Genomic DNA, 13,093 nt, shown 5'->3' with positions numbered 1-13,093 from the left:
GGCTCTCACAGACTTTCACCTTCTTTGGCTGGGCTGACAGGCCACCTCTGAGGCTGAGGCGTTTGTGACCTGGCTGTGCCACAGCAGCCCTGTGCCAGCAGAGGGTGGTCAGCCCTGCTCTGGACAGAGGCCATGGGACATGGCGCTGGGCCTCGCCACACCTGCTGCCTCGCTGCCTTCTCCTCATCTTCCTGGGCACCGGGGAGCACAGCACATCAGCCTGGGCCCTCTGGGCCCGGGCTGTGGAAGGGTGCTTGGTTCCTCCCAGCCCTGTGCCTTCCTGGGCCAGGCATCTGCAGCAGTACTGGAGATTTTGAGTTGGGCTGAAAAGCCTGCTGCTGTTTCAGAAGGGTGCAGTGATCCTGCTGAGTCAGAAGACAATAGACTTTCTGAAGACAATAACATTTCTGAACTTGTACCTGACTGGGGAATCTGGATTGCTGGTGTTCCAGATGAGGCTGGCTTGGCTGCATTTTAGATGGTGAGTGTAGAAAAAGTTCCTGCCCTGTTGCTTTTGCTGTCATATAGGTAAATTTATAATGGAATTTGATCCAGGATACTCAAATGAATTTAAAATGCTAAGCTGTCATTTCTACTGTAATATCTTTTGGCATATAATGGGCACAGTGAAGATAATTTTAAAGTGATAGGAAACAAGGCTACATAAATTAATTTCACATATGAAATAATTTCTATTCTCAATTGCATTATCTTAAAATTTGACTGCAGGTAAATTACTGTAGTTAGTATTAATCAAAGTAATGTTATTATCTTCTTTCAGAATTCTGCTTTACTGATTCAATTAATATTTTTTGAACTGGAAAAGATAGGAAAAAATGAATCCTGACTTGGATTTTCAGATAGAGTAGTAGTTTTTGAATGATTTGGGAAAACTCCAAATAAAAATGAAATGAGAAAATATGTTAACCTATGTTTCCTTTGGTAAGAGTTGAGCCCTTTGGGACTGTAGTTCACTTTCCTTGTTGTACTTAGGGTTTTGCATTCTTCCTGTTCAGAAACTGCAAGCCTGGAGCAGATGATTTAAGCTGAATCTTGGTTGCCGAACTTGCATGGATAATTTCATTGCAATAATAGGGTTTTATGGCTCACTGTTGGGTTAGGCAATTAGGACTTGCTGGATAAATTTAAACATCTTTTCAGCATAAGGTGTCCAATTCTAACATGACTGTAAGCATATGGCATCAAGAATGGTTACTAATTCTAATGGCTTTCTGAGAGCCATGCTCTCTTCTGCTGAGTTTTTCTAGAATGACTGTGTATGACATAAATTAGGGCCTGGTTCCCTACTATTTTGTAGTTTATGCAAAGTGGAAACAGAGTGAGGGTATTTTGTCTATTTACACTGTAAATGATCACATCACAGGAGAGGCCTTAGGAGTTCAATTGGATTATTGGCTCCTCATAGTCGCCCCATGCTATCTGGGGCTGAGTTTTTCTAGAATGACTGTGTATGACAAAACTTAGGGCCTATTTTGTAGTTTATGCAAAGTGAAAACAGAGTGAGGGTACGTTTTCTATTTACAGTGTAAATGATCATATCACAGGAGAGGCCTTAGGAGTTCAAGCGGATTATTGGTTCCTCATAGCAGAAATTATTTTCCTTAGTACTTAACATTTGAAAAAAGTTTTTCCATAAAATGGAGATAGAAATTTTTGCCCCTCCATTCAGCAAGTATTAAAATTATGCAGTAATTTATGCATTAATTTTCTACCACTGTAATCAAAGACAGCTAATATTCAAACAGATCTTTACGCATTTTCATAAATATATAACTGGATGAAGAATGACCATTTGAGATCTACTACAATGAAAAATGAATATACTAGCACAAGGAGAGGAAATCACACTTAAGTTTACACTAAGCATTTCACCATTTCACTAAGTATTTCAGTGTTCACTACACAAAGCACGTCAATGGATTTGCTGAGGATATTTTCTTCAGCATGAGAGAAAAGGCATATCTCAGTGTTGGATCAGTGAATGTAAAATCTGCACATTACAGATTTAAGAGAAATAAACTTATCAGTGTCTGAAGAAGGATTTCATAGCATCAAAGACAATCTAATATATGTAATTAGAGGAGAGAATAGTACATGCAATTATAATTTGATCGCCTGATTTCCCCCCCCCCCCCCCCCCCCCCCCCAAACCAATATTAGCTTTAGGAAAGCTGGCCCCAATATTTGCTATATCCCTGTAGAGAAAATCAACACCATTATTTCATTTGTCTCCTTGAAAATGAAAAGCAATATTTAGTGTACATAAGCCTGGCATATTTGTGTCCTTAATATTTTCAATGCACCATTGAGTTATTATATTTAGCTTTGTTTACAAAGTGATGATTATTGCTATGAAATATTGAAAAAAATCCTTTTTTAGTACATCAAAGAATAGTGATTGACTTTCTACCATACCTTCACTTGCGTGACGGTCCCTAAAAATGTTCTTGGGATGGACATTAAAGCCTTCTATGTCATGTACTGAAGAGGCTCTCCGTATACTACAAATACTTTCCTTTGATCTGGAATGGGTTAGTGGGTTGCTTGTCTGTATCATGTCAGGGTAAAGTCTGTCCCACTGCTGCTTAGGTGATGAGTGGTCAAGAGGTCCAGATATATTAACCAAAGGTGAACATTTACTGTGTTGAATCAGTGCTTTTGTATCATCCACTTCTGAAGGACTGCAGCTTTCTTTCGTAGGTGATTTAAAGTGCTTCATTGCCACTGAGTCGTCGCTGTGCTTGGATGAATCGATTATGACTGCGTCGGGGTCTTCCTGGGGTAAGGACTGCTTTCTGTATGTCAGAAGTCTCAGTCCAGGTAGCCGGAACCCAAAAAGTCTGCCTACATGTAAATACACAGAAATAGAGAAAATATTACACATTAGTGTCTTGTCATTCAAATCAGCTTTTTTTCACATAAAATGAATGATAGTAGCTATTCCTAATAAATTAAAATGCTTTGCAACGGAATGTGTGAATATACAAATATAATATAGCTCCAAGTTTGTTATAGGTGGGGGTGTTAAAATTTTTCATAATTCAGTCAGACCTAAGTTTTTGAGCTTAGAATGGGAATAGCAGCATTCATTCCACAGCCTATTTTAAAAGCCATGAGGTTCAGATGATACTTTCTAAATTAAAAATCTATGTATCTATAAAAGACTGACAGAATATGTCTAACACTTTGCTTGGTAGTTGCTAGCCTGAAACAGATATTTGTGGATTCTAACACTAGTGGAACTCCGTGTACTTATAAACATATTGATGATATATGCATTTATTTGCTACAGGTTAACAGAAAGATATCAGTGCTAATTTCTTGGGATATAGAAATAAGCTTTATATCAGTTTTGCTACAATCCTCTCCAATACTTACATCTGATGATTAGATGAAATAATTTTAACGAAGTTTAAAATGAAAAGTAAAGGAGCAAAGCAAAGAAAAAAGAGCGACACCGCTCTCAAGCCTCAGTTGCACCTATACAATGCAATAATTCTTTATGTTTGCATGGGATGGGCTGAGTTAGGCTTGGTGTGTTGAATGGCAGGGGAGACTATCCTGAGTGTGTGGAAAACTAACACTGTGTAATGGTTAGAAATGGTAAGAAATATCAGTAACTGAGAGGAAGAGTATAACATAGTACATAGACAGAAACTATAGAGGAAAAATTGCAAAATGTACAGAATACCCTTCTAAAAAACCAAACCTAAATAACAAATATTGTAAGGTTTTGTGTAACACAACTCACAGTTGCAGGCATGGGGACTTCAGATGTACAGAAAACATATTAAACAGTTTAGAAAAAGCAATGCTAAAGAAAGTTTAACAAAATAAAATAATTAAAAATTTTAAATGGTCAGGTGTGATTGTATAAATAGTTTGACTTATAACTTTTTTATCTCATCACTTTGCTACATAAGTGTTTCAACAGTGAATCAATAGTGAAATGATTTCTTGGAGAATATTTCACTATATAATATAAGTATATTCTTATTCTCTCTGGGATAAAACCTTCTGTTTGGGGTTTTAAAAAAATATTTTTTTTAAAGTCAGTTTAAATTGCCAGCATTTATAGCTACCTAACATTTATTAGGTAATCTATCATTTGATACTGACATGTTTTGAAATAGTCTTTCTCTTATGCCTATGGCAGACAGTAATTGGAGAACAACAGATGACTCAGCTTAATCATTTAATGTTTTAAAATAGATGTCCTATATATTTAGTATTGAATATGGAACTGTATTTTGAATTCTAAATGAATTAAGGTGAGAGTACCCTGCTCAGAAAACCTGTCTAAGAGCTAAAGCTGCTGTACTAGATGACACCAAAGGTCCATCTAGCAAACTGTTGGACCTTGATACTTTCCAGTGATGGATACATGAAGAAAGAAATTTAGAGTCACTACATTGTGTTATTTCTCTTGATAAATGTACTCAGTTTCTAGATATCAGAATTTCAGAAATTTCCTGAGCTAGAGATTGTTTGTTCAAATCACAAACTGAATTTTTGGCGTACCTTTATTCTATGAATTTGTCTCAGTGTATTTAAAAATGGCTGTGGTTTGATCTGCAAATAATTCTATACAATAGAACTCCATAATTTTTCCATATGTTTGTGAAAAATAGTTCCCCTTACTTGCTATACCCTTGTTGCCTTTGGGAGGGTTCTAGTTCCTATAAAAAATAGCTAATTACTTCCTTTTTATAGTTTCAATATAGTCTTAAAATGTTTACAGTTTTTCATACATCTGCTCAATTGCATGCAGTATACCTGTTCTGCAAGCTGCAGAGTGCTTGTGTAACTGTATTGTGCACCTCTGAACATCCTTCTCACGCTTTTCAGTTACTTTTTATTTCTAATGCAATCCTTTTTGACAGTGGCCTGAGCTACCCCCAGACTCAGGGATCAATGTAGTGATATAATGGCTTTTTGTTTTGCCTTTATCTCACTTCCTTACAATTACCAATATTTAATTGTACTTTCAAAATATTTTTCTAACTGTGCAAATTTAAGGTATTTTTGCAACAACTGAGAAACTTTGTTGTTGTTTGGTAATAGATAACTGAGTCTCTAATATTGTGTCTGCAAAAAATTGCTTTCACTGTTTTATCACTTGGCCACTCAGCATCCTTGCATAAGCCTTTGAATGTCATATAATAGTCTGAATAATTTTTTTACTTTCTCACCTCGTCGGAACCTTTTTTATCCAAGTAATTGAAAATTTTCTATAAAATAAAAAATTTGTGAGACTATTGATAACATCCACGTGTTTAGAAATCAGGTGATTTATTTCCACTTTTTTCCCTACTTTAAAATATAAATCCATGCAATGATATTACTTTTTTGTCCTTGACAATTTTTGAAAAAGTTTCTTGAATTCCAAATATTTAGCATTGAATTTATCACTCCAAGCATATACACACAACAGTAAAATAAACAGAAATCTCTGTTACATAAACCAGAGTAATGAGTGTTTAAAATAGCAGTTAAAAGTGCCAATTTTCATTCTACACAGTGATGTTCACCAGAGTGAATCTTGGGAGTGTGTAGATTTCTTCTAACATACTAAGCTTGAACAGTACAACTACTCACAGTTGAAATCAGTGAAGAACGTAAAAAAAAAATTATTTTTAAATGCACATAAAATTGAGCTGTAAAGCAGCTTATAAATCAATTTTGAAAGCTTATTGCATCCAAAGTGAAACTGATACTATAATTCTCTTTTTTTATCAATTACACTGAAATTCTTAAAAAACACCATTCATAAGAATTTCTGGCATTAGACACTATTCAAGGCTTTTTGTTGGCACTCTATTTTAGTCATATTCATGGTGCTGCAGATGGTCTTTTCTGCCTCACCACGTTAATATGACCACGTTATACTGCATTACTGATTTAGCTGTCTAACTGCAGTTCAGCTGGAAAGAATACTCAGTGAGAATTTTGCTTCTTGTTAAGACTTTTGGGCATAAAATAGAAAACTTAAATGAGCAGCTTTTTGCTTTTCTTTTATACACTGTAATAAATAGTCTCAAACCCTATTTCCTGCTTTTTAATTTGAATATTCCTAAGAGAAGGAGACTTGCTATTCTTCAGTGAACAGGTAATGAGCTACATGGTGTGTTGAACATTCATCTCTCTCCTGTAGCTAAAGTTATCAGGGGGCCCATTCAGAATTTGTGTAGTTTACTGATCTGAGCTGAGCAAGGAAGTGTAATAACACAATTTGTCACAAAAAAAAATTCATTCAGGCCTCAGGCCTGCTGTCCCAGTATAGAGTAAAAGTGCCAGTGGGAGCTTTCCTGGCCTCCTGTGTATGGGGTGAAATCTTTTGTTTGGTAATGGACAACCCTTGCTTTGTGTAAGTATGATGTCAGAGCAGACGGATTTGGCTTACAATTCTCAAACATGTTTCAGAGGCAACTGGCTATTTATTATGAAATCAGAGATAATGTTACATTAAAATCCTTACAGTTATTAAAGACTAAATTGCCAAATTCTTCTTAATGCTGAATCAGAGATTTGTATGATTGTGTCTTCCTAAGAGCAATTGAGGAAAGCAGTTGCGTCTGAGTCACAATTCCAGGAGTACATTCCACCTCCTCCTTTCAAACCTCACTTTACTGAATAAGTAATTTGCAAATGAGTTAATCTGTTGGTTGCACTTATTCTCTGTGCCATCTCAGCTGTTAAAGTTTCTAAATAGTAGAACTTAGTCCAAAAATATCACTGTAGATGACATAGGACTCTTCTAAACTGTTTGCAAATAGAATTATCTCCAAAGTCTCAAACTCAAATTGACTTTTCTCGTGTTTGGGAACCCTTTTTTAATTCTGTCTCATATTTTGGGAGATCAAAGGAGAAGACTTATAATTTATAGAAAGACATGTTTAGATTAATAGTTTTGGGGAAAAAAAATGCAGGGAAAAATCCTATCTTGATAAGAAAAATTAATATCCTTGTTTTTTCCATATATAATGCAATAAGATGTGCTAATGTTATTAGAAAATTGCTATTCTTAGACACTGAATACAACCATATGGAATTTTGTGTCAGGAAAAAAAAAAGGAAGAGTGAAAATTAGTTCCCGAAAGACCTTATCAACAGCTACAATCACAATTGCAAATTTTCTGTCTCATCAATACAAAACAGGGTATTCCAGCAAAAATATCTGAACAAGGACTTCTTTCATAACCCAATACACTTGCATGGCTAGTGATTCTTGTGTTAGTTCTGTGCAAACATTTCATAAAAAGGAAGGGAAATTTGGCCTGATTGTTGTCTTGATACAGTGAAGGTGTTTCCCAAATTTCTAGTGATGAAAATGTATATTTACATAAAAGACACAGTGACTAAGTCAGAGAAGTGCCTGCAACTGAGAGAGTTTTACCTTCTCTGCAATTTCTTTAGTGGTCTCTGGGTAATGGTAGATGCTGTCTTATCTCGCAAAGTTTGTTTACCCCCTGTCAATGGGATTCCTGCAATACTATCCCAAGCACTGCAGAAGGGTAATCCTAAGAGATGGCAGCAGAAAAGTTGTGATGGCCCCTCAAAGAATTGCTCAGCCAGCTTTTGTAGCACCACTAGTAGTATTGTTATTTTCATGCTGAAGCAGTTATTCAAACCCCAGAATGTGAAAGCAAAAGGAAAAATATTAGCTGGTCTCAGGCTCCCTACCTTGCAGCTAGATTTAGTCTGTCTCAACATTCTCTAGATTTAGACTTACCACAATCAAATCAAAGGAGCTCAAATGTACAAAGAATTTGTAGAAGATTGTCTATATGAGGTATAGAAACTGTCAGAACTGTTTCCTGGTGTGATGTGCCACTTTTCCTAGGCTGAGAGCTGAACCATAGTGAGCTGCTCATGTTTCTGAACAACCTATTGTCTGTGGTAGGGTGTTGAAGGAAATCAGGTCTTGGATAGTTTTACAATGGTGAATGACTGATCTGGCTATAATATGAAACATATGTTACTTTTTCAATATATAAGATTAAAGAATAGAACATAGATATCCACAATGACCAACTCATTATAAAAAAAATTTCCTTGACAAGGGCAGGTAAGATAGGTCAATTATGACAGACTGTCGTCCAGAGCATAAGCTAATTCCATAACACCTTTGTTCTGAAACCTTTCCCAAAGAATAAGCAAAATTGCTTTCACAACAGTAGCACAAGTGAGACCTTTGCTGAAATATTTTCTCATAATTGAGTGTCACAGAATTCCAGGATGTAGATTATAAGAAATACATCACAGATAGTTATTGACTTGCTGCTCAAAGGCTTGGAAATACCATCTAGCAACTCATGCAACAGACTAAAGGAAACAATTTCTTTTGAGAAGTGGAATCCCTAAACACTGACAGTCTAAAATAGCAGCAAATACTTGAATCTACTCTTTGCAAACTCTGTGGCATGTGATGATGCCTTATTTTCTATCTGGGCACAGCAGGCCTTGGGACAAAGAATTACAGAAAGACACAATTATGGTTTTTTCAGTTATTTTTCCCAAAACGTATTGAAGCATACTTAAGTGGATAATTTTCTTGCACTGCTCATTAAATAATTTATTTTCAGGAGGAAAAAAGTAAGGCATATGCAATTATTAATATTATAAGCTAGAACTCATAATTCTCAGACACTGAAAACTCTTCTTTTTTTATCCTCTGGTGTGGTCTACTTTATTTTTGTCACTTCTTTTAGTTTTCTGTAAAATTTAAGGTTGCATATGTCTTCTACCAGTATAAGAAACCAGCGATCTTCTTTGTGTTCTCTTGTAAGAGAGAAAGATTTAACTTTGATATCTGCACAAAGGACTCTGTCAGAATATGAAAGGAAGGGAATGAAGTCTCTGACTGCTTGTGGGGCTCTGCTGTGTGTGGTTGATAAGTGAATTTAGTCAGAACAATGTAAACAGGGTCTCCCTCAAAAGATGGGCTCTTGATATCCTTGAATGTTAACAGGAATTGGTAGATTTACATGTTTTGTTCCACTTGGTGATAGAAATGTAATTTTACTATCTTATTCATTACGTTTACAGGAGCTGAAGTGCTTTTCTAAAAAAGCTGTATGAAAAAAGAATCTTTTGTCCTCTCAGAAAGAGATTTTACTTCTTGCATTTTTATTTCTTAAATATGATCAGAAGTATGAAAGACAAAAAAAAAGTAAATAACTGCAATGAAAGAAAATAGCAAGCATCACAGAAAATATTCTATCTAAATTATTTGTTACCTAGCGCAATATTTAGCTGTCTTGGTATGACTATGGTGGGGGGGGGGGGGGGGTTTGGCAGCTGGGAAAAAGAATTTCTTCTATCTATTAAATCAAGCTCTCAAGAAGTTCTCAGCCCTTCATCACCCTGGCTGCCAGGTTTCATAGAAAAAAAATACTGCTTTTCTCTGAGACAGGAAGCCTGAAGAAGTTTTAAGACTGAATTCATATACCACTCTCCATTTCTGCAATGTGTTTTGTCTCATATATTGATTGAAGCTGTTTTATGCTCTGCATAGTGCAACTTTCAGTAATAATAAAACGAGAAGTATCATTAAATTTGGATTTTATATGTCGTATAATTATACTAAATTTAATAGTTTATCTGTTATATCTATATTTTTGCAGAAATAAATATTCAGACAGTAAGAGCAAGAGCCATATTATGACTTGCACTCTTCTAGAAATATATAAAATGTAATGAGATCTTGAAATAATATAGCCAGAACAAAGCAATAAAAGGACTTTTGTAGATAGAATTTTAGAAGATAGATTTACCTGAAGAAGAGCCACTTGAAAGGTTGTTACCATCTGAAATACAATTAAACTAAATTTACAAAAAGCTTTTGCTTGAAACAGATTCAAAAAATAAACAGACTATTAAGAAAAGAAGGCAGAATATCAAATTTGCACACATTTTAGAAGCAAATTCAGGTAGCTTAAATTCAAATACAATATGTGTAATAAGCAGAGGAATTGTTCTGAAAGTCCATTGGTGTTTTAATTGGAAAATTTAAAAAGTATTAAATTAAGAATATTTAATAATTACTAGATCAATATATGTTTCCAATTACCAAGTTTTAAAGCTGGCTACGGTTCCAGACAGAAAACTAAAGTAGATGTACACAGACTAACATGCTATTTCTTGTGCAATGGAACTTCTAGTTAAAGATAAATTTTTTGCTAGACGATGACAATTTTATTTGGATGAACCTTACTGAAAAGTTGAAGAATTCATAATTTTAATCAGAAGAATAGACTTTATTCACTGACACTTGTTGGGAATATGAGCTTAGTTTTATGTTCCTGATAGGCCTCACTTATTTAATCTCTTCATGGCAAGAACTCTTCAGACCATGTGTCCTTGCCAGTTGCTCTCAGGTTTTTGATATGCCCAACTTGCATGGATGCTTAAAACAATCAAATAATAATGGTAGGATTCTATGCTTGAGAAGTAAGACTTAGTGGAGGTAAACTCCCTCATTTTTATCTATAAATTTGTTCTGTTTGCTTATCTTAAAGCGAGCCTTTTCATGTCAAAGACTATAAAAAAAACCCCGTATTTCTTGTAAACATCCATGTAAAAGCTTCTCATATCCATTGGAAATCTTTCCTGCTTTCTAGTAGAGTAATTTTTGTCTAAGCTTGAGATACCCTGATAGTTCAGATTTTTTTCCTCTTCAAGGTCAAAATCTATAATTCGATTTGGCAAGCACAGAGATGTGTTAAGTTCTCTGTGCTAATTCTTATTATGAATAATAGAGATGTGTCTCTTTCTTCCATCAGAGAATGAAGTAAAACTCACTACCTTTATACTTTCCTGAGGGTATGTATTATAATGTGGGATGACTTCAGAAAATCATTATCTTAGCCTTCAAGTTACCTCATGGAACCCCCACCCTGTCTTAGATGTCCTTAGATGTCCTGATAGATAGTAGACCTGTTAACAATTAATAAAAATATATCACTGGAAGACCTGTGTGGTATGCATAAGTTGCCTCCACTGAAACCTACTGAAAGCTGTGTCACTCCCTCTTTTTCATTTTCAATCTCTTTAAGCAGAGATTGCTTTTTTTTACTGAATGTTTGTACAAGACATAGCAAAATAGCTCTGCGATCGTAGCTGGGTGAGGCTGTAATTTAAACAGCTAATTACAGTTCATGGAATCCAGGGAGGCTTCCTTTCTGAGCTCAGCCCCAACAGCAGCCATCATGAGGAAACAGAAGTAGAGCTACTACAATCATATTTCTCTGTAGAAGACTAAGAAAAATTACTTATCTCTGTGGCTTTTCTATTAATTTAGGCAGTTAGGTGTTTGTGGAGCACTGAAGGTGGTAATAGCAGAGGTTCTTCTGTCTTTTACTGGTGATTGGTGTTTGGCCAGATTCCTTTGCTAAGAGTTCAACTCTGTTTCAGTTTGCCTAATATTTACTGTAATTTACCTTGGAGACAAATACAAATAATTCACACTGGGGTTTTTAGAACTATGCTGCTGGTTGGCTAGATAGAAATCTTTGTCCTCCTGAACACAATTTTTCTTGACTAGCCCTCACTGAAGATGAACTTGTTTCCAGTGGTGCAGCTAAAAATAAGATCCTGGACAAATTTCTCATTACATTTTGAGCAAAGTCAGGGGCTTACTCTTACTTATTCCATGAGGCAAAATTGCATGCATCAATCAGCAACACAGTATTTCATGACAACATTGCAGTCCTAATATTTCTAGGACTAAAAATGTAGGCTTGCCTTTCACTAAACTGCTATACTTATATAGCAAAGTGCTTTGCGCAGAGGAAAGCAAATACTGTGTTTTTAAGCTAGCTCTTTGACTGGAAGGAAAATTTAAATTGTAGTTGTGCTTGTTTACAGCATCATGTGTGTGGAACGTTCTCTGCTTCTCAGATGTAACACTGTGTTTTTAAGCTAGCTCTTTGACTGGAAGGAAAATTTAAATTGTAGTTGTTCTTGTTTACAGCATCAGTGTGTGGAATGTTCTCTGCTTCTCAGATGTAAGTCCATGGCTAGGGCCAGGAAAGAGGAAAACTTGCTGAAAAGTAAGCACCTTGAAGTTGATTCAAAGGTTTTCTTTTTATAGTTTTGGCTGTTTTAAGAATATTATATCATTTTATTTGAACCTTATCCAAAAAATGTTACTTTCCATTTATTAGATGCATAGGAGATCCTCTCATTTCCTTCACAGAAAGAAATCCAAGAAATTATTCTAGAGTGTCTATATTAGGCTTATAGATTTTGAAATGATGAAATAATAATCCTGAAATATCCCTCTTTAGCAGAATGCAATTATATATTTAATCAAATAACTTTTTTTGTTTTCTCCCATGAGATAAATAAACACTGTGTTTGGGAACCAAAATTTAGCTTACAGATTAGTACTTCTAGCTAGTCAAACTGTTTTGAAATTAAAATAATAAAACTTGTGATAAAGTTACCTCATCTGACTAGCCATTTTAGCCTATTGATTAATAGAAGTTAATTAATAGAAGTTGTGATCTAGACAGGCTTGGATTAAATGTTAGAAAAAGCATTATAGGTCAGTAAAAAGGTAGAATGCTCTAGGTGGAGCAGAAAATTAAGAAAACTGAGAATTAATTTCTGAAAGGTTTTTTCTCTTTGCAATCCACAAATGGTCTCTTTTCAATAGAAAATTGTAGCCACATTCTTCATATTGAATTCAGGATCCTCAGACTATGGGTTTCTTCAGTTTTAATTGGCTGTTGATTTTCTGAGTTCAGTCTATGTCATGGTTGATCTTGATATCTTGTACTCATTAGTTTTACTGACAAGAAGAATTTCACAGCTTTGAGGAATAGAATCAGGTGCCGTGAGCAAAGAGTAATTTATGCCACTTCTTCTGTAAATTGCTGTAAAAATGCCTCATAAAATAACGGAATGGACGAACATGCCACAGTGGAATGTTTGAGAGATTTGGGAATAAAATTGGACACTAAGGATCCCTTTCCTCAATCATTCATATAAAAGACATATTTATATGAATATGTTATAGCATATAGCATATAACATATATATGTTATATGTTATAAGTTATAGCTTG

The 13,093-nt window shown here is 35.1% G+C and overlaps 1 protein-coding gene across 3 annotated transcripts in view; it reads right to left on the bottom strand.

The window, feature by feature from the left end:
• The window catches only part of KCNH7 (potassium voltage-gated channel subfamily H member 7), a 207,960-nt gene that overhangs the window by 64,617 nt on the left and 130,250 nt on the right, over window positions 1–13,093 (bottom strand). For 2 of the 3 annotated variants that reach the window (XM_039702380.1, XM_039702390.1), the window contains exons 4-5: window positions 9,798–9,830; window positions 2,437–2,865 (exon numbers count right to left, since the gene is read on the bottom strand). In XM_039702380.1, coding sequence (XP_039558314.1) covers window positions 2,437–2,865; window positions 9,798–9,830 — 462 coding nt within the window. The remainder of the gene's footprint in view (window positions 1–2,436; window positions 2,866–9,797; window positions 9,831–13,093) is intronic. The other variant, XM_039702399.1, reaches the window with a different exon arrangement.

This window comes from Passer montanus, unplaced genomic scaffold, assembly GCF_014805655.1.
Source record: "Passer montanus isolate IOZ18808 unplaced genomic scaffold, ASM1480565v1 scaffold1, whole genome shotgun sequence".
In the NCBI taxonomy this organism is placed as follows: domain Eukaryota; kingdom Metazoa; phylum Chordata; class Aves; order Passeriformes; family Passeridae; genus Passer; species Passer montanus.
Note: the sequence above shows the minus strand (reverse complement) of the source record. Positions and strands in the feature narration are given on the sequence as shown.